Here is a 26756-nt window from a genome sequence, read left to right as displayed (position 1 = left end):
CCGGGTCTGCGTCTCTCCGATGGTTTCCCAAAGGTTTGTGGCTATTTGGAGGAGCATTGTGTTACTTCAAATGAGTTCTGGATCTGTCTGAATTTGATGTGCGCACCTGGCATGTAGAGGGGCACTAGCTGCTAGCACATGGTGCAGTCTGAACGAACGTTGCCTCTGGTGCTCTGTGGTGTCTCCAGTACACCCACTGGTGGAACCACCCCTGTAGCAATTCAGAGGCCTTTCACCTTTCCTTGTATGGATTGGTAGACATTGTTTGCTTGGACTACAGAACAGCCTTTGACGAAGACCCCTGAGCAAGCTTAGCAGTCATGAGATAAGAGGAGAGATCCTCTTATGGGTCGGTAGCTGGTGGAAGAACAGAAAGCAAAGAGCAGGAAAAAATGGTTTGTTTTCCCCAGCTGATATAGTTTAGCTTAGAAAAAAGGTGAGTAAGGGGGAGACAGAGAGGTATACAAAAGTATGCATTGTGTACAGAGACAGACATTTCCTTCTGTCTTCCATAATACTATAACCCCAGTCGGATCAGCTCATGAAGCTCATTGGTAGGAGACTCAGGACAGATTAAGGGAAGGGTTTAAACTGGAATTCACGTCCACAAGATGTAGTGATTGGCATCCAATTTGGATGGCTTTAACAGGGAATTAGGCAGATGCATGGAGGTCATTCCGTATGTGATTTTGTATACCAGTCATGCTGGGAAACGTGAGTGGGAGGGAGAGTGGCATCGCACTCGTGTCCTCCTTGCGGGCTTTTCCAGTTGGGCATTTGGTTGGCTGTTGTGGGAACAAGCTCCTGGCCGAGCTAGACTTTTGGACGGATTCTGTCTGACTCTCCTTGTGTTCTTGTGTCTGGAACCCAGCCATGTTCTTTGGATTTTCTTTCACCTAAACTTCCAGCCCTCTCTTGCCAGTTGCACCCAAGTCCTCTGCCAGTGGCTCGGGTTTTGTGCAGCTTGGACTGGATGAGAACAACCAAATCAAGGTCTACCACTTCTAGGCAACTGGGAGAAGCCCTTTTGGAAAGCAGATCCCCGGCCCGAGTTCCTCACGGCAGAGCTTTGGTCTTCCCCCGATGGCAATACACGTCTTTACCCCCCGCCCCCAGCAGCCTCCGTGCGTGCTCTCTTGGGCAGGGCCACGGCGCCTGGCTCCTAAAGAGAAGGCCATTCGTGCATTTGGGAAGTCATCCGAGTGTCCCTAACTAGTTGCTTCCCTGTTAGCGTTCCATTAGGCAGGAAAATGCCCAGCAGGTGATGTTGCTTCTTGGGGTAGGAGGTGAGTTCTGAGAGGAGGCTGGTGGGCATCTTTTCCCATGTACTACGGGCACCTGAGAGCATGGGCAGCCACAGGGCGGCCTGAAGCGAACCCTCGGAAGCCGTGAGCGCCTGGACTGATGCCATCGCCTCCGCTGCTCCCAACGTCAAAGTGGCAGCCCGTGGTCCCGCCCTGCAAGGGTTCCTCTGCAGTCAGGGTTGCCTCCCACAGTCACCACACACCCCTCGACCTCCCCAGATTTCTCCGTGCGGGTCGGCTGCCCGTTGGGTGACTCGTGGGCCATCTTGGCTTTGTGCAGCAGCTCTTCCGGTGCCAGGCTGGCCACCCACAGGCCGAGGCAGGGCGGCAGGAGAGCGCCAGGCTAAAATCTTCTAGGAAGCCGTCATTGGCCTGATCCTCCAGGCTTTTCTGAGAAATGGAGGCTCCTCTCAGAGCTTGGGGACTGTTGTGTTTGCGGTGGCAGAGCCGGTTGGGCTGATGCTTCAGCGCATTTCTTTGCGCTGTGTTCACTCAGCTGGTCCCAGAGCTGGATGCTTGCAGCAGCCGCCACTTGAAAGAGTGCCAGTTGCCTGGAGGAACTGGGTGGGTGGAGTGGGGGGCGGGGGCTACACGTGCACATCCATGCACGTCTGCATTGTGGAGGCACGCTCTTGCCAGAGCTGCTTCTAGAAGGTTTAATTTCACTCTTCATTTCCTTCTTAGCTTTTCCCACCTTCTGAAGCCAGGCCTCTGGCTGATGTACCCGGTCCCACCCCTGAGGTGGCGCCTGGCTCTGGCTTCCCAGGCACTGGGGGGCGGAGGGGGGGCAGTCTCCCTTAGAGTGTCCCCCCGCCATGCTTGACAGCTTCCAACAGCTCTCTCAGTTTTCACCACTCAGCTGGGCCTCTGTATGAGCAAAGCGTTTCTACTCTTGGCCTGTGTTAAAGGGTATGTTATGGCAAGAACGGGCAGAGCTGTATTTTTGTATACCCATTAAATTTTACTCTTTGGTACATCTCTGGTGGTGTCGTCGCTTTCCCCCCTCCTGCGTGTTCATAGTTTGGTTCCTGCCTGAGAATCTCGTGCACATGATCTCACTTTGCCCCGGCTCCCCGCAACCATGCTTTCAAGAGCCTTTTGCCAGATCCCTGTTCTGCAAATAGACAGAGGCTGGGGTTTGGGCGGTGAGGGGGAGGGGGGTCTGTATTGCCTCCTACCATGCTGGCAGATGTCTACCAAATCGAATGCAATGCCAACCACCTTGCACGTTGGTTGGCTGTGGGAATTTGGCTTTTGACAAACAGCACGCAGAGAGGCTCTTTCCCCATTTTTAGTGGAGCTACAGATGGCCCCTTGCGCAGAATATAATCCCCAGGAAAGCAAGTGAACCCTCTCTGCTCCTAATCCCCTGATCTGCACGTCTCCTCCCGCCTGGCGCACTGTGTGTGTGTGTGTGTGTGAGAGAGAGAGAGAGAGAGAGAGAGAGGAATGTGACGTCTCTGGGCACAAGTGTGGAAGATTAGAGGCTCCAAAGGACAGCAGATTTTGTAGGCAGTACAGGCTGCCTGCCTAAGCTTATTAGGCCATTTGGCACCAGTTTGCCCTGTTGCAGCACAACGCAGGTCTCATCCCAGGCTGATCTGAGGAGAGTGAGCCTCTCGTGGGGCTTCCTGACGTTACCCACCATGCTGGCAACGCTGATGACTGCGCTCTACTTCATGGTGAAAGCATTGGGGCAGGTCAGTACCTTTGGGATGTGCAAGCAAGGCCGCTCACCGTCAGGGTGGTGGAGGGCTGCTTTTCCTTCGCTGCGATTGCGGGGGGGGGGGGGCACTGGCTCTGATGGGGCTCCTGAGCGCACCAGTGCCTGCCAGGGCAACGCTCCTGGGAAGGAGCCCTCCAGGGCTTCCGTTAGGGCCTTTGCCCAGCTCCCGCTGGGTGTTGCACAGCACTGCCAGCCTGATGCCAGCAGAGGAGCCAGCAGGGCTTGGGGCTGCTGCTTGGCATGGCAGCGCTGTGTCAGCTCCTCTGCCACCTTGCTGTGGCACTAGCCTGGTCTGCCATGGTTCAAGCCACTGTCCATCCCAAGAGGCATGGTCTATCCCGGTGGGGGTGGTGGCCTTGTGCGTCCCATGTGGCTAGCTCACTTGCAGTGTGAGGCTGCCTTGCCCTTGAGGTTCCTTTGGTCGCTCAGGTTTTTGCCCACTGCAGATGAGCTGCTCCTGAGGCCAAGAGGGCTCTGCTAGAGGGCGGGGGCCTGAGCAAGCCATGCAGGAGCCCTTCTGTCCTCCGTATTCCTTGTCCTGGAGTGTTACTGGCACGGACTGCCTTGCTGCATAGATGGCAGGGCTGCCTCTCCTTGCCTGTGGGAGAGGCAGGTTCTGGGAAGGGGCCCTGTGGTGGCTGGTGGCAACATGGACCGCCTGATCCATGTGTCAGTGCCTGGGTGTGTCTCGTGCCAGCAGTCCTGGCTTTGCTGACGAACCGGCATTTCCTTGCCTTCTGCACAGCTTGGCAACCACCTGTTCCAGGAGGAGCCGCTGCCCTACCTCATCCAACAGCCCCTGCCGTGGCAAGTCCAGTATGTGACCCCAAGCCGTCGTGCCAGCCGAGACAGCGGGGTAGGTTCCTCTCCTTGCTCTGTCTGCTGCCGCTGGGGTCTTTGGCTATGAGCGGGGTGGGGGGGAGGTGAATTGCACTGAGCCTTGAGCCTTGCACTGAGAACTCGATGATGGGTCAGCGTTACACACCCTGTACTTCACAAACGGAAATCATTCCCACCAGAGGCCTGTCTCTCAGGCTGCCTTTGTAAAATGATTGGCTTAGGACGTGGGCAACATTGCAGGGTTTGGTGGCTCCCCTGTGGGCTGCACTCTTGTGGCTGCTCTGCTGAATTTGGGTAGGGGAGGGGGGATCAGCAGTTTGTTACTGCCGGCATAAATGTTGGGGGGTCGGGGGTCGCCTATCCCTGGATTCATTCATGGGCAAGTCTTCCCAGAAGCCGTTAGCCATGACAGCAGCCGGACGCCTCTGCGGTCTGAGGCAGCTGTCGCCCGCTTTGTAAACCGCTCAGAGAGCTTCGGCTATGGGGCAGTATATAAATGTAATAAATGAAATAAATAATAAATAAATTAAAAGGGGTGGGGCTGCCCCCCCTCTGCTCTGCTCCTGGCTTCTCCTGGAGCATCGCCCAGCCAGTGGCGGGCTTGCTGTGCTGGCGCCGGCGTGGCTTCTATGGGGCTCTGTATTAACTCTGCTTCTTGATCTTTTTAGAAAGGGGTGAGTTCTCGGCACAACAGTATCTACGGGATCACTGGGCGAAGAGGTGAGGGTTCTGCACGTGGCATTTCGACACAGCATGCGTGGGGACGGGGGCAGGGTTCCTCCCCTTTAGCAGGCGCCCCATCTGAGTGCCACGTTGGCTCTTCTTGTAGCCAATGTGGCACTCCAGCCATGCACAGGCCTCTCCCGTGGGCCGATTTCCCCTGCCCTTGGGAGTCTCAGCGCCTGTTCAAAGTCACGTCCTGAGCAAATAGGCTTTTGCAGCGGCTGTTCTCGCTGCCTCTTGCACAGTAATCGGATGAGAGAGGGTGAGCCGCCTGGGCAGTGTGGCAGGGGGAGTGGCTGCAGGGCGGGCGCCGCTTTCTCCCTCAGGTCTGGCCTGGTTTCAGCCCAGGGAGGCTTCTGAACAGGAGGGGGCGCTTGGGCTTCGCTGGGGGCGCCCTGCTGCCCTAGTGAGTCGCTTTCTCCGTGCCTTCCTAGGTGACTCCAGCCCTGTGCCCAGCAGTGGGAGCGAGGAGCTGAGTGATCCCACCCAGAGGGCAGCGGTGACTATCCAGACTCACTATCGTAAATACCAGCAGCACAAGCATGGAAAGTAGAACCAATCCCAACTCCTGGCTGCTTTGAAATCAAGGACTGCATGGCTCGTTCAAGGTGGAACAGCAGAGCGGCGCTCTTCTCGCATACCGCTGGTGCGGTTGGGCTCGCCCCATGGCCAGCTCAGCAGTCTTTGGGGGCAGCTCTCTTGTGTAGGAGAGTCTCTTGGACTTTCCCCACCATCATTTGCACATGTTTTGAGATTTCTAAATTGGCTTCCGGAGGCCCTGCGCACCTGACGAGCACTGTGGGGAGGAGGCAAGATGGGCTACTGCTAGTGGCTGGGGCTCAGGCAATCTTTCAGTGGGAACTTTTGGCTCAGTCTTGGATGAGGGTTGGGGTTTCGATGCAAATGGGTGCTTATGCACAGAGCCCTATCAATGGCGTTGGGGGTCGGGGGAAGAGGTGTATAGTACAGCGATAGCAGGTGAGGCTAAATGCTTTGGCGTGCTTTGACACAGAAGTTTCCAGAAGGAAGGTAAGGCATAGCGCAGGGGGTAGGCCTCCAGGTGCTATTTAATGAAGAGGAACTCCTGTGCTGGAACCTTTCTTTGGGAAAGGAGCCCCACTCACTTGCGCTGCTTTTTTCTGCACGTTCTTCCTGCCCCTCCACCCCACCGCAGCTGTCTCTGGGTGTGCTGTGCCATGCACAGACTCAGTGCTGGCACACAGAGCTAGCCGAAGACTTGGGGGCCTCTGCCCCACCCTCAGTAAAAACGACCCTCTTCAATTGGAAGAGCTGGCTCTGCTTGCAAGAGGCGAGTTGCAGCCCATGGCCTCTCTGCCCCAATCTCCAGGAGACAATTCCGATTTTACTTGCTTTGTGTTTTAGAAAGAAAAATGGCACTTCAGAAGGACACATTATACATAGAGAATTTTAAAATGTTTGGTGTTTAAGAAGTTTATGTATAAAATTATGAACAGCTTAACGTGTGACATGTGACCTGCAGGATACTTCACAATGAAATGTGTGATTACAGGATGCGCCTCGGGGGGGCGACAGACTCTGAGAAACTCCAGCAGAAAGCTGAGAGAGTGGAGTCTCTGTTTCATTGCCCTAGTGTGCCCCTATCAGAGAATCATAGAAGAGTAGAGTTGGAAGGGGCCTATAAAGCCTTCGAGTCCTGGCATGTCCCTGCTCTTTTCTAGGCGCTGCATCTGTCTTGCTAAGTAATGGGCAGTTGTTGCTCAGGCTTAACTGTCGGGTGAAATTGTGCTTTTCGTCAGATCTTTTTCCACGTTCCACCTGGTCGGTGGGAACATGGAATCTGTCTTCAGGATGTGGCTGACCGCATTACGGTCATGTTCATTCTCTTCTAGGTCTGGCCCACCCCACACAAAGGGCTCTGTTGTTATAGAAACATAACTTTTATTGCACACTGCGCTGGCTTTTTGTTTTTATAGAAAAAGGTATTAACACAGAGGCAGATGCAACTTAAAGCAAGTCCCGTGGTTTTCCAAACAGTAAAACAACATGCATTGTCTCAAAGTAGTCTCTTCAAAACCTACAGGGGTTGCTTCATCAGGGAAAGTGGGCGGGGGCGGGCGGGCGGGCACACCCTTGAGTACGGTGCCCTCTTCCGAGACGTTGTGAAACAGAGAGCAAAAGCTTCGGAAAAAAGAACTCCTCAACGCTTTGCCCCATGGTTGGTTTTTACCCTCAAGTTTGGAGAAGAAGAAAATAGTTTGATTTATACAAAAAAAGTCCATTCTGTACAAGAGCGTCTTTTATTTCAATATAAATAATTCAGGAAAAGAGCAAAGTCTCTGTCGTCTTGTGTCCACTGCTACACCAGCGTATAGGACTTTGAATAGGCGCCGGCTCCCTGCTTCTGCGACCTCCCTATACCAGACGTGCTCATTTCTAGGAGCGAGTCTCTGGACCCCCCCATTTTGGTATGGGGGGGCAGGCGTGGCTCAGCAGTGGCGGCAGGTGGGGCCTCAGTGCCTGGCGCAGGGGCAGAAGGGATGGGGGCAGGAGCGGCGGCAGCGGCAGGGGCCGCACCTGCCGAGCTGGGCATGGCGAGAGTTCTCTGAGGTAAGGTCGTTGTGGCCGCCGCACTCACATGGGGCCCAGGCGCTGCCGCTTTGCTGCTGGCGTCCAAGGTCAGGTGCCTGGCTTGAGTGTGGTAGGCCCGAGCCAGATTTCGGATGGAGGCCTCGCGGGGCGGCACCACCGGGCAGGGCTCGTGAAGGTCAGGCTTGCGGAAGAACGTTTCGGATTTCATGTATAAAGGCAGGTTGCAATAATCGCCTGCAGAAGGCAGAAAGAGAGGGGCATGTTGGCAGCTTCCGCCGTGACTCCCCTCCCTCCCCCCTCGCAAGCCACAGCGTGCTCCCCCTGAGACTGCACCACCACCACCACCACCGCCCTGGGGGAAGGACGTGTTAGACCTTGCAAGTACTCAAACTCTCCCACAAACTTCTCCAGGAAATGACATGCTAAAGAAAGAAAAAGGTATTCCCCTGAGGCATCCTGTGCCAGAGGACTGCCCATTCAGAAGCCAGCTCTTTGCCACTGGGCGCAAGGAGGGCAGCTTTTTCTCAGAGACCCTCGCCAGTGGCGGGTCTAGCATGTACAGGCGCTGCTGTGGTCTTTGGGACCAGGAGGGGAACGCAGGCAGGCAGCGAGCGGCTGCCAAAGACTCACTTTTATTTGCTCGGTGAGGGATAGGCACAGCGACGCCCTTGCCGCGGTCGCTGTCTTGTGGTTTGGGAGGAGAGGCAGTGAAGCGGCAGATGCCTGGCTCTGAAGGGGTGCTCATGGACGTCATGCTGTCGGCATTCTCGTTGGTGCCTGTGGTCATCTGGTCGGAGGAGCTGTCGGAGATGAAGCACTCGGTGATTTCAAACTTGGCATGCTGCAGCTGCTCTTCCAGCTTGGCGTGTTCATAGGCTCGTGCCAGCTCCTCGTAGGTGGAGGAGGCGCTCTCCGTGGACACCATGCTGTTCCGCCCTTTGTCTGCGGAAGCAAGGAGAGAGCACGGCGTTACAGAGCCTGCCTACCGCTTGAACCCTGCCAGGGCACTCCAGTCGCCTCTTCCTTGATGTGGTCAAGGCAACCGGGGGGGGGGGGGGAGGCAGCAGGACATTGTGTGGGCACAACACCAGGAGGGTGTGTATTGCTCAGCAGCCCGGGAAGACGCGGCGTGCTCTGAGGCCCATCATCTCAGCGCCACTCGCCTGTATCCTGGGACAAGCTTGCGCTGTAGCTGTCGCTTTCTGTCACAGTGATGCCATGCTGTGACCCAACGGTCCTCCAGTCAGAGGTGAGGGTCCGTGCTGGGGTGGAGGCCTGGCACTTGGTGAGAGTCCATTGGCTGGAGTATCGGTTCCTGGTACTGTGTGCAGACTTCACACTTTTTCTGGAAACTGGATCTGGGAGAGGAGAGAGGGTCAAGGCCACTTGGGCTTTGGGAACAGACATGAGCACTCCCAGGCGAGAACCTCCGATCCTCGCCTCAGCCCAGGCGCAGCTCCCGCCTCTCGCTGCTGTTCCTTCCATTTCCCCAGTGCTGCAGACCATCACCAGGCCTCCGCTGTCCAGCATCGTGCTCCCACAGCGGCTAACCTGGTGCTCCTGGGAAGCCTGCAAGCCACCCTCCAGCTCATGTTCTTCCACAGCCGGTACTCAAGAGGCAGGCAGGCTGCCTGCAATGCTGAGGGTAGCATGTAGCCATTGTCAGCCTTCACCTCTATGAATTCGTCTAAACCCCCTTAAAACCCATCCAAGTTGGTGACCACCATTACATCATGCGGTAGCGAATTTAAGTAGTGTATAAAGTTTTGTCTTTCTGAATCTCCCACCACCGAGCTGCATTGGATGATCCTAGGTTCCAGGAACATTAGCCTGGGAGTTTTTAATCTTCGTTTAGATGTAATCACTTTTGCTTTATAATGTTCTATTTCTTTGTGAGCAACCCAGGGAACTTCTCTAATGGTGCAGTAACATAAATACACCAATAAAGAAGTAAGTATGCTTAAGGTGGGGTGGGGGAACATTGATCTCTACCTCCTGGCTGCAGCCCCTCTGCTTTTTTTGCATGTGCATCTGCACACTCCTGGCTAAACGTACTTCTCTCAGCCCGCCTCTGGCATTTCCAAAGTGCTTCTCTTCTTGTACGTTCCCTCACACATGATTTGGGCTGGGGAGAAGGAACTAACCGAAGCCTTTCGGCCCTCTGGGACTGCTGTGCCCACTCCAGCCCTGTGCATCTGTTGTGCCTTCCTGGAGCACCCATGTGAAAAACACTGGGAAGGCGCTTCCCTGCTCCTGATATCAGCCCAGGTCCAGTGAACCTGGAGCTCCGAGGTCTTTGCTCTGGAAACGGGTGGCCTGCGGCCTCTCTCCTGTTTGGGCCGGCCCTGGCTGGAGCAGAGGCCTTGGCTGCTGAGATCCTCTTGCAGCACTTACTGGTGCCGGGACGGATATCGGACATGTCTATCAGGGGGCCTGTGTTCTGGATGAGTGCCGGATGATGCAGGGAAACGCCTGTGCAGAAGCTCTGGGGATTCACAGCCTGGTTGAATTCTGTGTCAGTCACTGGGATGGTTGCTTTGTCATCTCCTGTAGGGCAGAAGGTCAGAAACTTTGCATTGCAATAAGACTGTGAGAAAGCCGTTTCTGGGAGCTCGCCTGCTCTCAACCGTCCAAGCCTCACAGTGGGCTTTTCATCCAAGGGTCCAGGGCTCTTCTACTCCCATCCCCATGGGCCTGGCAGCGCTGCTATTTGAAAGAACGGAAACACACGGCTTGCTCTACCCTGAGCTGCAGCCGCTCTGTGGACACGAGGGAACCACGCTTTGGAGGGGGACCGGCTCTGACCAGGGAGAGCAGCACTTCAGTGAGACGCGGGCAGGGCGGGCGGATGTTCTGTGGCCCCCCTCCTTAGGCTGCAGCCCTTCAAGAAGACACCCTGGGGAAGCCTGTGAGGGTGGCAATGAGCATTTGGCTCCTGCCCAGGACCTGGGAGACACCTCACCAATCTGCTTGATCCCTTCCTTGTCCTCGATGAGGAGCTGGACCCGGGGGATGTCGATATGCAGCCGAGGGCCTTGCGGGGGGCCCTTCACGGGCGTGTCGAAGCTCCGGTTATTCTTGCTATAAAGGAGATGGGAGGGCAAAAGAGATCAGTGATGAGGCACAAGCTGCACGACTCACCCACCCCCATATGCCATGGAGGCAGAGGAGCCCACATCCCCACCAGGGCCAAGAGCACTCAAACGCTTCCAGCCTCTTGTACTCTGCTCCGGGATGCCTGGATGAGCAGCCAGAAAAGGGAGAGAGAGACTGTGTGTGTGTGTGTGTGTGTGTGTGTGTGTGTGTTTGGTTTCTCTAGCTCAACTGCGAAGGCTCCATATATGTAACAGGATCTAGGGGATTCCCACCCCCACCCCCAGTTTGCATAAGCATTTCTGGCTAAAGGCCCCCAGTGTGCCTGTCCGACATTCAGCTGCTCAGCCAGGAGTGGGCAGCTTGTGGCCTGCCAGATGTCCCTGCCTCCAACACCCTTCACTATTCCCTCTGCAGGCTAGAGCTGATGGGAGCTGAGGCCAAAGCACCTGGAGGGCTACCAGTTGCTCACTCTCATGCTAGCCCACACCGAGGGCCCTGGGGAGCAGGAGTGCTGCCATTACCCACCTGATGAGCATTTCAGCTAAACTCTTGGCATCTGCAAAGGAAAAAGAGCAGAAGCAGATAAGCGGGCAGCCCAGCTGTGTGGCCGAAGCAAACCCTGCCCTCTCCCCTGGACAGGCTGCGCCTCCAGGCCTTGAACTGCTGGGGAGGACATACAGGACACCCAGTGGTTCTCGCCCTTAGCTGCTTGGCTGGGGGAAGACAGAAACTTGATAGTCTGGAGCACTGGGCTGAAAACAACATAATTAAATTTAATAGGGATAAATGCCAAGTTCAATGCACAGTTGCAAGATGGGGAATACTTGGTTCAGCAAGACCACAAGTGAGAAGGATCTTGGAATTGTTGTAGATCGCAAGATGAATATGAGCCAACAGTGTGATAGGGCTGCAAAAACAAATGCTATTTTGGGCTGCATTAATAGAAGTCTAGTTTCCAAATCGCATGAGGTCCTGGTTCCCCTCTATTCGGCCCTGGTTACTCCTTGTCTTGAGTGCTGCGTCCAGTTCTGGGCTCCACACTTTGAAAAGGATGCAGACAAACACCCTACCAGCTATGGGGGCAGTGACATCATACTACTCCTTCTCCCCCCCCCCCCCAGAACTATGCAGCCATTTCTAAACTCCAAGCTGAGAAAAACAAGAGCGGTTACAGGCTCAGCCTCGTTTGAGTTGGCTGTGCAAAGAGACAGCTCAACGTGGAGAACGGCCTAGAAGCCACCTCTGCGCCAGCCCTTTCCACACTGTCCACAGAGGGCTGCAAACTCCATCAAGCATGCAAAGGGCTCCACCTCCAGCCTACATGCACCACTGGTGCAGCTGCACACTCTGGAACGGGCACCACCCCCAGCGCCTTCACAGCCCAGATGTCGGAATTCAGTTCTCAAACCACAGCTCTTCCCTAAAGAGCTACTTTGGCAGTCAGCTCCCTTTCCCATGTTTAGCCTGGAGAAGAGGAGATTGAGGGAAGACGTGACCGCACTCTTCAAATAATTAAAAGGTTGTCACACAGAGGAGGGCCAGGATCTCTTCTCAATCCTCCCAGAGTGCAGGACAGGGAATAACGGGCTCAAGTTAAAGGAAGCCAGATTCCAGCTGGACATCAGGAAAAACTTCCTGACCGTTAGAGCAGTATGACAATGGAATCAGTTACCTAGGGAGGTTGTGGGCTCTCCCACTCTAGAGGCCTTCAAGAGGCAGCTGGACAACCCTCTGTCGGGGATGCTTTAGGGTGGATCCCTGCATTGAGCAGGGGGTTGGACTCGATGGCCTTGTAGGCCCCTTCCAACTCTGCTATTCTGATTTCCACAAGCCCTGTGGCTCACCCACACACAGCCCTCCTCTCCCTCCCTGCAGTTCCTCTCCAGGGCTGCTCCAAAGGGAAACTCCATAGCCTGCTCACCTCTCAAGCGTTTCAGGCGCTTCTCCTTCCGTTTCTTGCGGATGACGAAGAGCAGCGCGACTCCCAGCGTGGCCAAGATGACGGGGCAAGCAATGGTGAAGAGCTTCTTCACGTCGTCGCCCTCCCCCTGGGCTGACTTGATGGGTGGGATGGTACCTGGCACAGAACAGGCACTCAGCTCCCCGCCTGGGCCCAAACCTGGGCCAGCTTCCCTGAGCCCACCTGCGCTCTCCCAGCCCCGTCCTCCACACTCACTGCCGTCGTAGTCCAAGGTGGCAAACTGCATGGTTTCGTTGCCGCAGCCGGCACTGTTGCACGCCTTCATGCGCAGCTCGTACCACGTAGCTTCCCGCAGCTCCGTCAAGAAGACTTCATGGGAAGAATTGGCCCGCAGGCTCTGCCAGACCCAGGTGCCCTTAGGCCGGAACTCCAGGAGGATGGCCAGGATGGGGCACCCCCCGCTGCTCCAGCCCTGCAGGCTCAGCCTGGCGTGCGTGGAGTTGATGTGGGTGAACAGGTGCTGGTCCTTGTTGAAGGAAGGCTCTGGAGGGGGGGAAGGAGAGGGCAGCAGGGGCTGCTGGGTCATGCAGCAGCTCACCAAGAGCCACAGCTGTGCACAGTCCGGGAGGCTGCCTGGTGAGGCCAGAGGCCGCCAGCAAGTGGGGGTCAGAAAGAGCCGGGCCAGGATTGCTTGCGATGGATCTGACGTGGGTCACCTGTCTTTCCCCCTTGGAATCTCGGTATCCGACTGGAAGCCATTATGGGCGAAATACACAACATGCAACTGTGATTGTCCCCTTACTGGCCTTTTGCTTTTGCTCCTTTGGAAGTTTTGCTGTCATAATTTTCAAAATCATATGTGTCTTCCCATTCAAGAGGTCTAGAAATGCACTTAAGTAAACATAAAATGCTGCAATAAGCTTCAATTTTCCCTCAAAGAGGGGGCTTTACTAAGCATTTCTCCCTGTCCCCCACCGATGGGGCCTTAAACGTCCTCTTAGTGGGGGCTTCAAGGCCCCCATCAGCAGGGGCGGTGAGGGGGGAGAGAAATACGCAATTGCCCGAAAGCTGGGGGAAATGTGTATTTTCTCCCTCCACAGTGGCGGCCATTACCGCAGCAGGGGAAAGGACAAAGGGCACACGCAGCTCAGGGCAGATGTGAGTTGAGTTCCACCCGGAGCTGTGCCCCTGTGTCGTCCAGGCAGTGATGGGGTGAAAATCCGCCGAATGCATCTGTCAGGGCCTGGGAGGACCGGATGCAGGGGTGTCCACTGCCCTCGCAGGCCCAGGGGGATATTCGCCCCATCACTACCTGTATTCAAACAAGTGTCTTTGCCCTGATTTCTTGTGCAAGAAGCCCTGGCCAAGGCACCTCTCCCTCCGGCTCTTTCCCAGCTCCTCCTGGGTTTCCACCCTCCCATCCTTCTTTGAAAAGAACCTCCAAGCCTCCACGTCTTCATGCCCCCTCCCAGGGCCTCCCTTTCCAGCCTTTGCCTAAACCAGCAGTCCTGCCCCTGCCCAGCCTCCCTGGGCCACCGAATCACCTCTGCCGTGGGTTTTGGCCTCAATGATCTCACTGATGCGCCCGGCCCCAACACTGTTCTTGGCCGCCAGCTTCACCTTGTACCAAGTCCCGCATTTCAGGCTCTCCAGCTTGAAGGAGCGCTCCGTGGAAGTGATGAACACATCCTTCCACTCCTCACTGTTGTCCACGGAGTACTGGAGCACAAAGCCTGTAGGGATGGAGGAGGAGGAGGCTCAATGGGCACATGTGGCAAAGGGACTGCCCCACAGGATGCTGGGGAGCAGGCAAGCCTGGGGAGGGCTGGGGCCACCCCCAGGCGGCGATGGGTGGGGGCTGCTGCTGTACAGCTGCTCTGAGATCTCCCTTGCCTGCAGCCCCACAGAGAATGCCCACATGATGCACGCAGCAGTGTCCACAGCCCGCAGGGCTTTCCCTCTCCAAATTTGTCCAGCTCAATGCGTGGACTGCTGAAACCTTCCGCTGCCTAAAGAAGGCAGAGGACTGAGTGGGACTAAGCCTGCCAGTGTGGAAACGTCGGGAGCCGCTGCCGCCGGCGCCAGTGTTGACAATACGGGGCTGGATGGACCAAGGGGCTGGCAGCCTGCACCCTCAACAGCCGCAAGGATTTGCCCCTGGCTTCTCCCCACCTGGCCCTCACCGACTCCACCCCCGCCCTGCAGCTCCTCGGAGCGGTCCCCACTCAGGCAGGCAGCAGCGCGTGCCCGCCTCCTAGTTGGCACCGGGAGGCCTGCCCACCCCTCCAGCTGCCTCTGGCCGCGCAGCCCCTGCCTGGCAGGGAGAGGCCCTGGGCTCCCCTCGCACGTGGTTCTTGCCTTGCAGCAGGCCTGGGGTGGAGCTGGCTGTTTTCCGTTGTTCTAATCCAATTAAAAGGAAACGTCTCCAGCCACTGGAGTCAGGGCTGCTGGCTGGGGAGACCGGCCTGTAATTACTTCCATGCCTTTAATTAATTGCAGCGTGAAAGCGCCATCCCTCTCCCACTCCTCCTCCTGGGTCTGCAGATGTTTCCCTGGGAACACTCCGGAGCAGGCGGAGGGCAGGGAAATGGGACACGGAGAAGGAGGCGCAGAGTCCAGGAGGTCCCCCAGCAGCCAGGCAGACTGCGGGGAGGCAGCCCGGCCTCAAGCCTGCCCCTTGCCCCCCTCACCACTGCCTAGACGCCCTCAGGGGGATGAGCTGGCAATGGGGCAAGGGCTCCTTGCAGGGCAGGGCAGGGCAGGGCAGGGGGGAGGTGCCAATAGAAAAAAGGAGAAACAGGCTCTCAGGATGCAAATAATCCATTTTCACAAAGGGCTTTGTGAAAATAAACGATTTGCATTCTGAGAGCCTGTTTCTCCCTTTTTCTGACCAGGCTTGGATGCTGTTCCTCCTTTTGGTTTCGGAAGGCACCAAGAACCATCCCTAATCAAAGCCCTCGCTCAGACACAGGGAAGCCCTCGTGGACAGTGGCCAACGTGGTCCTTGCGCCCAGGGGAGATGGTGGCACGCCGGCTCCCCTGGCCCTGGCCAGCTAGGACCTCCCTGCCCTCCCAGAGCCCCGTGCAGGCAGAACCCAGGACACCTGCCTCCTCTCAGACTCACACCCCTCCCTTCGAGGAGTGCCCCAAGGGCAAGAGAGGCACAGCCCCCTCCCTCTGCCCCAGCACTGCTCAGCTCTCCCAAGGAAGGCCGGACGCCCGGCACCACCTCCCGTATGCTTGGCTCTGGCCAGAGAAGACCAGGAGGCTGACAGCCCTTCGGATGTGCCAGAGTGCCAGGCCGCAAGCCAGGGCTGACGGACAACAGCAATGACGCCCCCAAGGCGCCCAGAGATTGGGAGTGGGCTCGGGCTAGGAGGGGCCCTGGCAAAGCAGCCCAAAGGCTGCCCTTCTACCCGTAGAGGAGAGGCCCAGGCTGCTGCTCCTTTGTCCTGCCTGGTCCTGCAGGCTAGCTGGCCAGCAGGCGTGGGCAAAGTGCAGAGGAATGACCACTTCACACACCCTAGGGACACCCCACTCCCCTCTCCCCAGCTGCACGTACCTCGGATGGAGCTGCCGCCATTATCCCCCGGGATCCAGGCCAAGGTGATGGAGGAAGCAGAGGTCTTGGACACCGTCAGCCGAGGCTGGTCTGGGGGCACTGGGCCAGGGGAAGCAAGTGTTGAGTTAGGCTCCCCTCCCTTGGGTGCTCACACAACACCGAGGAGCTGGCGGTCTGGGCAGAGGCAGCCCCCAGGGAAGAGAAGGCCTGAAGGGGGGCGCCCTGTTGCATACAGAGCCTGGGCAAGGCGCCAGCAGCAGCGGCCCTGCCCCTGCCCTGAAGGCAGCCCGGCGCCTGAGCCTCCCTCTGGCTCACCTTGGACCAGCAAGTTGACAATGATGGTGTCAAAGCCCCAGGTGTTGGTGGCCGTGCAGGTGTAGTACCCAGAATCCTCCGCTTTCACAGAGCGCAAGATGAGCGTGCCATTGGCATGGATCTGGCGCTGCCCGTCCACGGTCACCGGGATGGCAGAATCATCGCTGCAAAGGAAGAGGAGCCCTGACCGTGAGGAACGCCACACCAGCTGCCAGGACTGCCCACCACCACCACACACACAGGCCCAGGGGCGTCCGGTTCCCCGCCCACCCTTACCTGTCCTTGGTCCACTTCACGGCCGGGACCGGTTCCCCCACCGAACTGCAGGGCAGCCGCACGTCCTTCATCCATGGGGTGGTGACAGTGCCTCCAAACGAAATGATCTTGGCTGGGGCTGCAAGCAGGGCGGCCCAGTAAGCAGGGCGGACGGTGAGAAGGCGCCGCCCTCCTCCCTGCCCCCTCCCAGCCCCAAACTCAAGCTGGGCTCCCCTCCCCCCGCGCCCGCCCCTTCCCCCTCCTACTGCAAACCTTTTCCAGCAGGCTCAATGGTGACCTTCTCGCTGATGTTGCCGCGTCCCGCTGAGGTGACAGCTGCGACCCAGAGCAGGTACTGCTGCCCACGGTTCAGGTGTGCAATGCGATAGAACAACTGCTCAGGGCTTGTCTCGTACTCACTGGGAGCCTGGAGGGGAACGGGACCACGTCGGACGCGCAGCCTTGCAGCAGGAGCCAGCAAAGGCCGCTCCAGTCCAGGCTCCTGCTCTCAAAGGGGCCAACCCACCACGCACGGGGGGCAAAGGCCCCAAGCAGGACATGAGCGCCACAGCACCCACCCCCTCGCTTGTGCCCCCAGCCAATGGGGCACAGAGGGGGTGCTCCCTCTGGTCCCGGGGGCCACGGATAGCCAGTGGGAGCCAAGAATAGCCTTTGAACCCCCTCCTCCTCCTCCCCCCAGGTGCAGCTCGGGCTGCTCCAGACGCACGTCCTGCCTGGCTCCGCCCATGCCAAGCCCTGCCAGCATGCCTCCCGCTCCCCAAGCAGCTCATGCTAGAGCGGCAGAGCCATCAGGTCTGGTGAAGGTTATCCCACCCCCTTGGCAATGGGGCAGCAGACCCGCAATCCCCCAAAGCAGGGCAGGCAGAGACCTCACCGGGCCAGTGAATGCTATGGGGCTGGAGGGCCTTCCCTGGCCCGCCAACGGGTGCCATAGGTCCAGCCGCTACTGCCACCGCAAGCCTGGCTTTCTCTTGCATTTGGGCCTGGAGCAGGGGTGCTTCTGCGCCGTTACTGGCACCAGTGCTGACTGGCACACCTGCATTTCGCTTGTGCCCACGGCAAGAGACGTGGCCCCTTGTGCTTGGCACAAGGAGTGGTATATGCTAGTTGCTATTCAGATAGAGACACGCGCACGCATGCACACACACACAGAGTATTCAAATCTAACCAATACTTAAATATGCAAACATAAATATTGCATTGCATACATAATTTTTAAGCCAAATGACAGTCTTGACAAGATGCCAAGGAAACAATATCGGATCCCAGCGGTTTTACCAGTTGCTTTGATGAAAAGATTAGGTTGCCCTGGAAACCAACGGCTCAGATATTGAAATGAACCTAAGGAGGAGATTTTGATAAGCACCCCCCCCCCACATGCCCACCCTTCCCCCCTCCCTCCCTGGGACGTGGCGTTGTCTCCGGGGGACTTTGGAGGACTATCCGTGGCTTTAGCTGCCACTGCTGGGTCTGGGGTGGGGGATAGCAAAGGGGGTTGCGAGGAGAGCAAAGCGCACCCATGCCCGTGCCGCAGTGTGGGCACAAGGCTGGCAGCTGGAGGGCAACCCAGGGAGGACATCCCAGGGGAGGCCGGGCAGCAGGGCCTCCTCGCACGAGCCTCCTCCTCTACCAGCAGCAAGGGCCTTCCCGGGAGGGGGGGGCAGGGGGGGGACAGCCTGCAGCAGATCTGCTTGTGGTGCTGGGGACGGCCTCCTGGTGGCTCCCGAGCCGGCTGCCCCTGGCTCCCTGGCAGGACAGCCCAGGAGGTGCCGAGCCGCTCTGCACTCTTGCCACGGCACAGCCCCCAGCCAGCGGCAGAGACAGTTGGGCCTGGCAGCCTCCGCTCCTGGCACACCTCTCTGCCTGACAGCAGAGTGGCTTCACCTGTGACGGTCAGAGCTGCGGAGGGTGAAAGCCGAGCTCAGGAAGGCGCCCGAAGATGCCGCTTGGGGAGACCGGCAGCCCTGCGCCGCAACACTGCTGACCTTCCAGGCTCTGCACCCCCACAGGTAGGCAGGCAGGCAGGCAGGCAGGCAGGCAGGCAGGCAGGCAGGCAGGCCCTTCCATTCCATCCCTCGCCTGTTCAAGCCTCCCTGCCCAGGAGGAATCCAGAGGGGACAGCCAAGGGACTCCCACTTCCTTGCTGAGCTCCCAAACCCACCATTTCCATGGGCCTGCGGAGCAACGAAGAGACACTTCCTCACTTGCCATGGGAAGGTTTTACAGCTGCGTTATGATACGAGGGACAGGGAGCAAACGGGTCTCCGTCTTGTTCAGGGCTACGTCCTGCCTCCGCAACATCTTGCTGCCCCTGTTCGCAAGACGGACCCAGAGGGTTCAAGGCGGGCACGTAGAGGCCCTTTCTTCTGTCCTGCCACCCTCGAAGGCACGTGTGGCAGAAGCGCAAGCCAGGGCCTCCTTGGTGGCAGCTCCCGGGCTCTGGAACTCCCTGCCAAGGCAGGCGCTGCCTTCAATGCCCTTCCACTGGCAGAGAGAGATGTGTTCATTCAGAGAGGCCTTTGGCTTTTCGGCTGCCTTGCTGGCTGTAGTAGGTTTTAACTGGGAAGTGCTGTTTATTTCTTAAGTTTACTGATGGGGTTTTAACTGATTTGCTTTTATGATTTAATGATAAGGTTCTCTTTCCTTCATCAGACGGGCCACAGCAGAAGCTCGTTAGCCTATAAATCAAAAGGCGGCTGGAGAGGGGCCATAGTGGCCTGGTCAAAGCCCCCTGAGCCCGGAGCAAGTCAAGCCAGGCCAGGCCGGACGGCAGGTGGGCCACTGTCTTAGCGGGATGGGCAGCACCTCGCCATTCCACTGCGGACCCACGAAGCGGAGCAGCTCAGGAGACACACGCGCTTTCCATTGGTCGCCCCGCGGCTCACTCACCGGCTGCCCAGAGCCTGGGCTGGAGCAGAAGATGGTGTATTTACGGATGATCCCGTTGGGTTTGGTGGGGGGAAGCCAAGAGACCACCACGCTGCTGGCAGATGAAGGGACAGCTTTGATCCCAGCAGGAGGCCCGGGAACTGATCAAGAGAGAAGGAGAGGGGGGGATGACTCCCAGAGGAGAGGCCCAGGGCAAGGCAGCACTGTCGGCCTTCCCACGCAGGAGCCGGCCCAACGGGGCCCTCCCAGAGGAGCCAAAGCCTCACGGAGGAAGCACAACTGGCTCCACTGGGCAGCCGGGCTTCTGGGTCCCTCTTGGAGCAGAGTCCCTTTGGGTTTTCAAGGATTGCACAGGAAAGCATTTGGAAGATCCAGAAGGCAACGGGCGAACGCTTGCACCACGGCTGGCCTTTCATTCCTGGGCCTGGTTCTCTCCCCGCCACCCCTGCAGGGTTCTCCTGGCATCTGGGCTCAAGAGCCACAGCCTGCCACATCCCCCGCCACAGGGCAAGGGGGCCTGGGGCACGCTCTCTGGCAGTGGCGGCGGTGGCGGCAGCGGCAGCTTAATGGACTCCAAAGTAGGCCAATGTTCCCGGCAGTGTAAATATTTCAGCTGGGGAAGCAACGCCCACCCCCACACACACACACTGGCCCATGAGCCAGAGCCTCTTCACAGAGGCAGAGGAATAGCTACTGGGCCCTGCCAGTGGTGCTGGGCGGCCAGGGGTAGTGGGGTCCCTCCAGAGCCATTCCTGGGCCAGAGCCAGTGGCTTCAGCGGCCCGGGGGCTCTGGTGCCATCCTGACTCTGCCTCACTGACTCTTTTGGTCCTTAACGAGGCTGCGCAGGGGATGCGGGAGTGAGGCGCAGGCCTGCCTCCCTGGCAGCTCAACTGAAGGGGTTTCCGAGAGAACGTCCGCCTGAAGCCCCAGCCGAAGGACGCTTCTAGGGGGACGGAAGAACACCTCTGCGTGCCGCACACACTGGTGCTGATCTCTGCAACCCAACGGAAGGGCATTTGCTATGCCCCCCCCCCCCCCGCGGCACATGCACACGGTGCCCTCCTCCTTTTTATGCAAGAAGCAGGCAGGCCTGGCACTCACCGCTCTGCCACAGAGGATGCGGAGCGTGTAGGGGCGTCTCCCCGAGTCCCACGCAGGGCAGTGCGGGCGGCTGTTCCACCCACCTTTGGCTGGCAGGGGATGAGGCCACCGCCGGCAGCTGCAGCGCCCCGCCTCTCCCGCCCTCCCTGCTGCCTGCCCTCACCATCCCAAGCTTCCCTCCCCCTATTTCCTCCCCACGGGCCCTCTTGCAGTTCCTGTTTCCAAAAGGGGGCAAACGCTGCCGCTCGTGGCCCGGTTCTTCGAGCACAGCAGCCTCCGTGGCTAAGTGGAGGCAGGCAAAGCAGCCCCCGCGAAAGGCCCCAGAGGGCTGGGGCAGAGCAGTTGCATGCAAAGGGGGAGCAAGTGACACAATTGCTTCTGGCAGGAGCAGGAGCAGGCGCTCCCGCCTCCCGTCTAAATGAGACAGATTTCAATTTTAAATGAGGGCAGAGAGACCCGAGTTGACTTGGGAGGATCCAGCCGGTGAGGCAGTGGCAGCTCAGAAGCCAGGCACCCGCTCCGTGGGGCTGGGAAGGAGCAAGAGGCTGGAGGGTGGCCAGGCCAGGCCAGAAGCCCCGCCAGCCCTGCCTCCCCTTGAGCGCAGCGAGCGGCAGAAGCGGCCTGCTTGAGGGGGCCTTCCCTCCAGGTGGGCTGAGCTACCTGCCCCCTGCTGGTGTGGAATAGAGTTGAGGCCCCACCCCGCTGGAGGGCACCGGGGCCTTCTCCCACCCATCAGACCAGACCCAGGCATGGGAAGCCGCTGCCCACTTGCCAGGGCACATAGCTTGGACCCTGCCCCGGGGAGGGCAGTACATGGGTGCAGCCAGACTCCACGTGGCCCTTCCGGGATCCAGCCAATGTTGTGCCAGGCTCAGGAAGCCCTGATGCCACTTGCAAAATCGCAGCCACCTGGCATGCGCGTGGCTACCCTGAGAGCCATCCCTTCTCCAAATGCTGCCAGCTATGGCATCATAGACTCATAGAAGAGTAGAATTGGAAGGGGCCTCTAAGGCTGTCGAGTCCAACCCTGACAAATGGCAGTCCAGCTGCCTCTTGAAGGCCTCCATTGTGGGAGAGCCCACAACCTCCCTTGGTAACTGGTTCCATTGTCATACTGCTCAAACAATCAGGAAGTTTTTCCTGATGTCCAGCCACAATCCCATCACTTGAGCCCGTTATTCCGTCTCCTGCACTCTGGGGGGATCGAGAAGAGATCCTGGCCCTCATCTGTGTGACAACCTTTCGAGTATTTGAAGAGTGCTATCATGTCTCCCTTCCATCTTCTCTTCTCCAGGCTAAACAGGCCCAGTTCTTTCAGATTCTCCTCAGAGGGCTTTGTTTCCAGACCCCTGAGCATCCTCTTTGCCCTCCTTGTCTGCATCCTTCTTGAAGTGTGGAGCACAGAATTGGACACAATAAGGTGAGGCCTAACCTGGACCGAATAGAGGGGAACCAGTACCTCACCCGATTTGGAAGCTATACTTCTATTAATGCAGCCCCAAATAGCATTTGCCTTTCTTGCAGCCACATCACACTGTTGGCTGATATTCAGCTTGTGAGCTACAACAACTGCAAGATCCTTTCTGACCACTTGTGGCTACCACAGCTGTCCCACCTATGCCCTGTGGGCCGCTGCAAGAAAGCCACACAGTGTTCACTCTCTGCCCCCGAGGACTTCCCCTGAACAAGCAGAAGCAATGCGTGACAAGGCGGTCAGTGCCCCATGCCGCCCTGACGATCCTTCTTAGCACCACAAGGACAAGGAAGGTGGAACACCCCCCCCCACTGCCCACCCCCACTGCCCGGGATTCCACTTGCACCCGTGTTTCATCTTCTTCCTTCTGACTGACACACAATTAGTGGGCGAGGGGGGTCCACCTTGGCTAGGTAGGGGAGGAAGCTCTGCCACAGAGGAGAACTGCAAGGGGCAGGAGAAGGGCAGTGCCAGCCATCAGCCAGCTTGATCCAGGGTTGCCCCAGCTGTGGGGCAAGATCCAAGCAAAGGCCGCACAGCACGGCACCAATGGACAAGCACGCAGCTGCATGAGCCAGCAGCACCCACCAGAGGGAGGGAGGGCAGTCTGCTACGGCGGCCACAGTAGGGACACGCCCCCCCCCCCCCCCCCCGCACACAGGCCTCTCAGCTTCTCGCACTCACTGTCTTCCTTGGTCTGGATGTGGAGCACGCTGCTGCGAACACCGTCCCCTGCCTGGGTGTAGGCCAGGACCTGCACACTGTAGTTGGTGAACTTCTCCAGGCCCCGCAGCTCTGCTCGTTCCCGGGTGGTGGTGATATTCTGCATCTCACCCCACTCTGCGGGGAGAGAAGAACAGTCATGGTGGGGGTGGGTGAGGCAGCCTGCCCACTGCCCCAACCCTCAGGCGCCACCTCCCAGCCAGGCTCCCGGGTCACAACGCAGACCGCCCCTGCAGGGCTGGCGGGGCGGGGCGGGGAGGGCAGCCACACATTCAGCGCAGCAGCAGAGCAGGCTAGGGCCTTGGCCAGGGCAGTGCAGCCCCTTGCTGTCCAGCCCCTTGCTGGGGGGCTTCAGACACGGGGGTCTCCCCCCCCAGTTCCTCTGTCTCAGCGTGGCCAATCCCAGTGGCACACAGACCGCAGACTGAGAGGGCCTTTGTGACTTTACAGATGTGCAGAAAATTCCCCTTTTGGTGCTCCAGGCGTGCCGGCCCTGATCCAACACCAGCTGTGCAACTATAGGAGGCAAAAGCAGCACCGCGTGTGTCAGAGTCCCTCAAACGATGAGTAGCCATGAGCTAACCCTTCTGCAGCAAATGGTTAGTGAGTGTGTTTAAATCATGGTTATGTAGCTACCATGGGTAGGAATGGTTCACACATCACATTAAATCATGGTTTACATGACACGCTAAGCCAAAATGTTTAGCGCAAAATGCTTAACCACTGTGGCTTAGTGTGTTGTCTGAACAGGGGTAGTGTGTTTGTACACCGGGTGTGTGTGTGTGTGTGTGTGACGACGACAAGGTGGAGGTTCGCAAAACGGCCAGAGGCATTCCTGCAAGGAAACAAGGTCACCACGCATGGGGCTTTCTACGCTAACATTCCCTAACTGGAGTGGTATTCCGCTCTCAAGAACTAAGGGCAAAATATAAAATGAGCACAGGAGATTGAAGACGTCCACAAAACGGAGTGAGGATGGCACCACCCGTGTCACAAGCCAACAGGATGTGACACTGGCTCAGGCTCAAGTGCACGGGCTGCAGGTGGTGGTGGTGGTGGGCAGGTCACCGTGCTTGTAACAAAGGCAGTGGGGGGAAAGTCCTCCACGGAGGACAGACCTGCCTGCAGTACGTGAGGCGCTGCCCTGGCTAGGCTCTGAAAGCACCATGCTACCAACTCACCGCCATCCATGTAGAGAGACCAGAAGATGACCCGGTAGCCCTTCAGGACTCCGTTGAGGGTGCTCCGTGGGGGCTCCGACCACGAGATCACGCCTACATCCGAGGTGATAGACAAGGCCCTCACATTTTCCGGTGGCTGGCTGGGCACTGAGAAGGGGAAAGTGCTTTGAGCGGAGGGCAGCCCTGGCAACACCCACTGTCACAACGCCCTCCCCTCTGCCAGCCACTCCCTCCTGACAGTCCCTCCAGGCTGCCTAATTCCAGAGAGAGTTGGCAGCTGGAACCCGGCTCCTCCTCCCTTCCAAGCCAGCCAGCCACTTGCTGGCAACGTCGGCACCCACACGCCCAAAGCCCAAGGAGGGCACCGGTGCCGATGCCCGTCCCCTGGCGCTTCTGCCTGCCCACGCTTTCGAGAGGAACCTGCCATTGCAGAATGGCTTCAAGGGAAAGGAAGGCTGAACGAACCAGTGAACGGATGAAGGTAATGAGATCCCTCTGCCCCCAAAGAGAGAACTCTAATTTTTATGAGCATTTAAATGATGATACATCATCCTAATGATCCACTTTGAAAATGATTATTGTTTCATATTACTTAGGTGTAAAGCTGTAAGCACTGTGTAATTAGGGGCCGGGTGCTATAAACGAATAGAGCGTCCGTTTGAACAAAATGAAGGTAATATAATTATGGGAAAGGCACTATTGCTAAAACAGGGGCCCTTGAATACCCCAGGAGGAGTGCTAATCCAGCCAGAAAATGATTGTGCTCTGACAGGCTAACGAGGGCCTTAATTAAGTATGAAAAACTACTGAGCAAATGGAGGAAGAATCTTGCCTTTTGTTCCCAACACGACTCCAAGGCCAGGGCTGATCTCTCCCCCACGGAGGCTAGGAGGAGGCGCTCTGGGACAAGACTCTGGGCTACAGAGGAGGAGGAGGAGGAGGAGGAGGAGCAGCAGCAGCAGCAGCCACAGCCTGGCCAACGACAGCCCCCCAACTTCCTTGCACCTCTTGCAGGTGGGCAGAGCACATGGGGGCAGGGCTACCACAGTAGCGGCGAAGCCCTCGAAGGTGGCACAGGAGGCCGCTGGGCTCAAGCCTTCGCTGGCCCAAACTGGCCTCGCTCACAGCCTGCCAGATCCCAAGCAGTCACTGAGGCTGCTGCAGGTCTAAGGAAGAGGAGCTCGGGGGCTAAGGAAGACCGTCCACCAACGGCGCTCCGCAGCCATGCCGAACTGCCTGTCTGCCTGCAGGGCATCCATCGGAAGCCAGGCGGCAACCGTGCCAGCACCCCCGTGCCTGCCCACGCCATTCCTCCTCTGGAATTAGCACCATGTGAGTTCAGGAGAGCTGCCCTGCCAACCACCTCACGGCTTGTGCATTCAGAGCAAAGAACGGCGCTCTGCCAACCCCACGGCTTGGAAGAGCAGCCCCTTGATCCCTCATGCAGCAGCAGAACGGCCCCCACAGGGCGGGGCGGCCAGCCCCACAGGTGCGGCCGTGGAACCACCCACATGGCCAGCCACAGGAGCCTGAGAAGCTCACTGACTGAGGAAGAGAGACGGGGTTCTCCATGTCTAACAGCGGGGCAAAGAGAAGCCTTGAACACATTGGGGGTGAGAGAGGGGGCCTTGGCAAGACGAGGGCTGACATGGGGGGGGGGCACGGAGGCAGCAGAGGCACAAAACGGACACCGAGGCGGACACTCCCACACCTGGCTGGCACTCTGACGTCCCCTCGCGTGAGGGGAAGACATGCACCGTGAAGAGCAAGCATTCTGGGTAGGCAGCACTGCTGGACAGGGGGCCGTGGCGTCTGGCCCTCCCCACATTCTGAACTGCCAGCCCAGCAGCAAGAGAACCTCGCCCCAGCCCAGGTGCCTGTCAGCACTCACCGTCCTCCAGCGTGGTGGCGTTGATCTCGCTGGAGGAGGGGCCCGTGCCGGCCCGGTTGAAGGCCTGCACCACCACCCCGTACTGGGCAAACTTCTTCAGGTTGTCCAGGGTGTACACCTCGCTGTCTCCCGTGGCCTTCATCTCCACAATGCTGTACTGCCCGTTGCTCCCAGGGCTGTTCTCCCGATAGCCAATTTGGTAGCCACGGATCACCCCATTCTGGAGTTCCTTCTTTGGAGCCTGCAGAGACATAGAAATGCTGCGTGACACTGGCAAGGGGGAGCCAGATGGGGCAGAAGAGCGTCCCAGGACAACTGGAAGGTGGCAAATCCTGGCTCTTTCCAGGACTCAGGTTGGACTATAGAAGGATGGCGAACCGACCAACCCCAGTGGGAGTTACTCATCCGATCATAACCATGCTAGGTAAATTCAGAACCGCTCCGTTCTCATCCCACATCATCAACCTGGCCCAAGTGCCACTTGGACTGCACATGTGGGAATGGCCAGACTCCGATGGGGACATCGGGGGGTCCCTCTTTGCTGGGCGGCAGGGGCGCTTGCCTTGCAGCCAGGGGAGCCCAGGCTCAGTCCCAGCAGAGGGGGCAAGAGTGCTGGCACCCTCGCCAGGGGACGTCCCTATGAAGGCCTCTGAGGCAGAGCACTTCCGGGGATATGTCACTCCAGTGGAAAGGGGCAGATGGAAGCAAAGGCCTCCCTGCGCCCCCCCTTCCCACAATACAATGCACTGCCACCATCTTGCAAGCCTTGTGCTTTCAGGTTCCATGAGGACGAGAGAGACAGAGAGAGAGAGAGAAGCTCTCTTTGCATGCTTTTGTCTGAGTGAGGGTTTTTTAAAAAGGGGAAAGAGACTTGTTTTTAAAGACGGTCAAGAGAGTCGCCTCACCCTCACAGCCAGGGGCCACGGACTGTCTAGCTCAGGAGCGTCCTGCACCAGCCTGCCCCACCCTGCTGCCTGCCAGAGGCCTTGGCCTCCCTCTGGCCATGCCGGCCAGTCAGGAGGGAGCCAGAGTCCCAGACCACCTCTGCAGGGGGCGGAAGGCGGCTGCGCCACGGTCAAGGGGGAGCTGGGCGCTGCACCGGCGTTCTCTTCGGCACTGCCATCAGGGGTCCCTGGGGCAGAGGCCAGCAACACAGGGAGCC

The 26756-nt window shown here is 58.2% G+C and overlaps 2 protein-coding genes across 7 annotated transcripts in view; one reads left to right on the top strand and one right to left on the bottom strand.

Moving 5' to 3' along the window:
- Nucleotides 1–6587, top strand: part of CEP164 (centrosomal protein 164) — a 53227-nt gene extending 46640 nt beyond the window's left edge. For 5 of the 6 annotated variants that reach the window (XM_063139144.1, XM_063139142.1, XM_063139141.1 and 2 more), the window contains 4 exons: nt 909–3004; nt 3776–3886; nt 4539–4590; nt 5028–6587. In XM_063139144.1, the coding sequence (XP_062995214.1) occupies nt 909–1008 (100 nt within the window). In that variant the 3' untranslated portion in view covers nt 1009–3004; nt 3776–3886; nt 4539–4590; nt 5028–6587. Of the gene's footprint in view, nt 1–908; nt 3014–3775; nt 3887–4538; nt 4591–5027 lie in introns of those variants that run through there. The other variant, XM_063139140.1, reaches the window with a different exon arrangement.
- DSCAML1 (DS cell adhesion molecule like 1) overlaps nt 6587–26756 on the bottom strand; it is a 49919-nt gene continuing 29749 nt past the window's right edge. The window contains exons 16-32 of the mRNA XM_063139036.1: nt 25595–25835; nt 23704–23850; nt 22484–22639; nt 19224–19363; nt 16587–16740; nt 16335–16452; nt 16059–16222; nt 15744–15842; nt 13726–13914; nt 12437–12724; nt 12182–12337; nt 10786–10816; nt 10127–10245; nt 9559–9711; nt 8328–8522; nt 7795–8106; nt 6587–7398 (exon numbers count right to left, since the gene is read on the bottom strand). Coding sequence (XP_062995106.1) covers nt 6932–7398; nt 7795–8106; nt 8328–8522; nt 9559–9711; nt 10127–10245; nt 10786–10816; nt 12182–12337; nt 12437–12724; nt 13726–13914; nt 15744–15842; nt 16059–16222; nt 16335–16452; nt 16587–16740; nt 19224–19363; nt 22484–22639; nt 23704–23850; nt 25595–25835 — 3129 coding nt within the window. The 3' untranslated portion in view covers nt 6587–6931. The remainder of the gene's footprint in view (nt 7399–7794; nt 8107–8327; nt 8523–9558; nt 9712–10126; nt 10246–10785; nt 10817–12181; nt 12338–12436; nt 12725–13725; nt 13915–15743; nt 15843–16058; nt 16223–16334; nt 16453–16586; nt 16741–19223; nt 19364–22483; nt 22640–23703; nt 23851–25594; nt 25836–26756) is intronic.

This window comes from Elgaria multicarinata, chromosome 12 (assembly GCF_023053635.1).
Source record: "Elgaria multicarinata webbii isolate HBS135686 ecotype San Diego chromosome 12, rElgMul1.1.pri, whole genome shotgun sequence".
Taxonomy (NCBI): Eukaryota; Metazoa; Chordata; class Lepidosauria; order Squamata; family Anguidae; genus Elgaria; species Elgaria multicarinata.
This window is presented reverse-complemented; position numbering and strand designations above follow the sequence as displayed.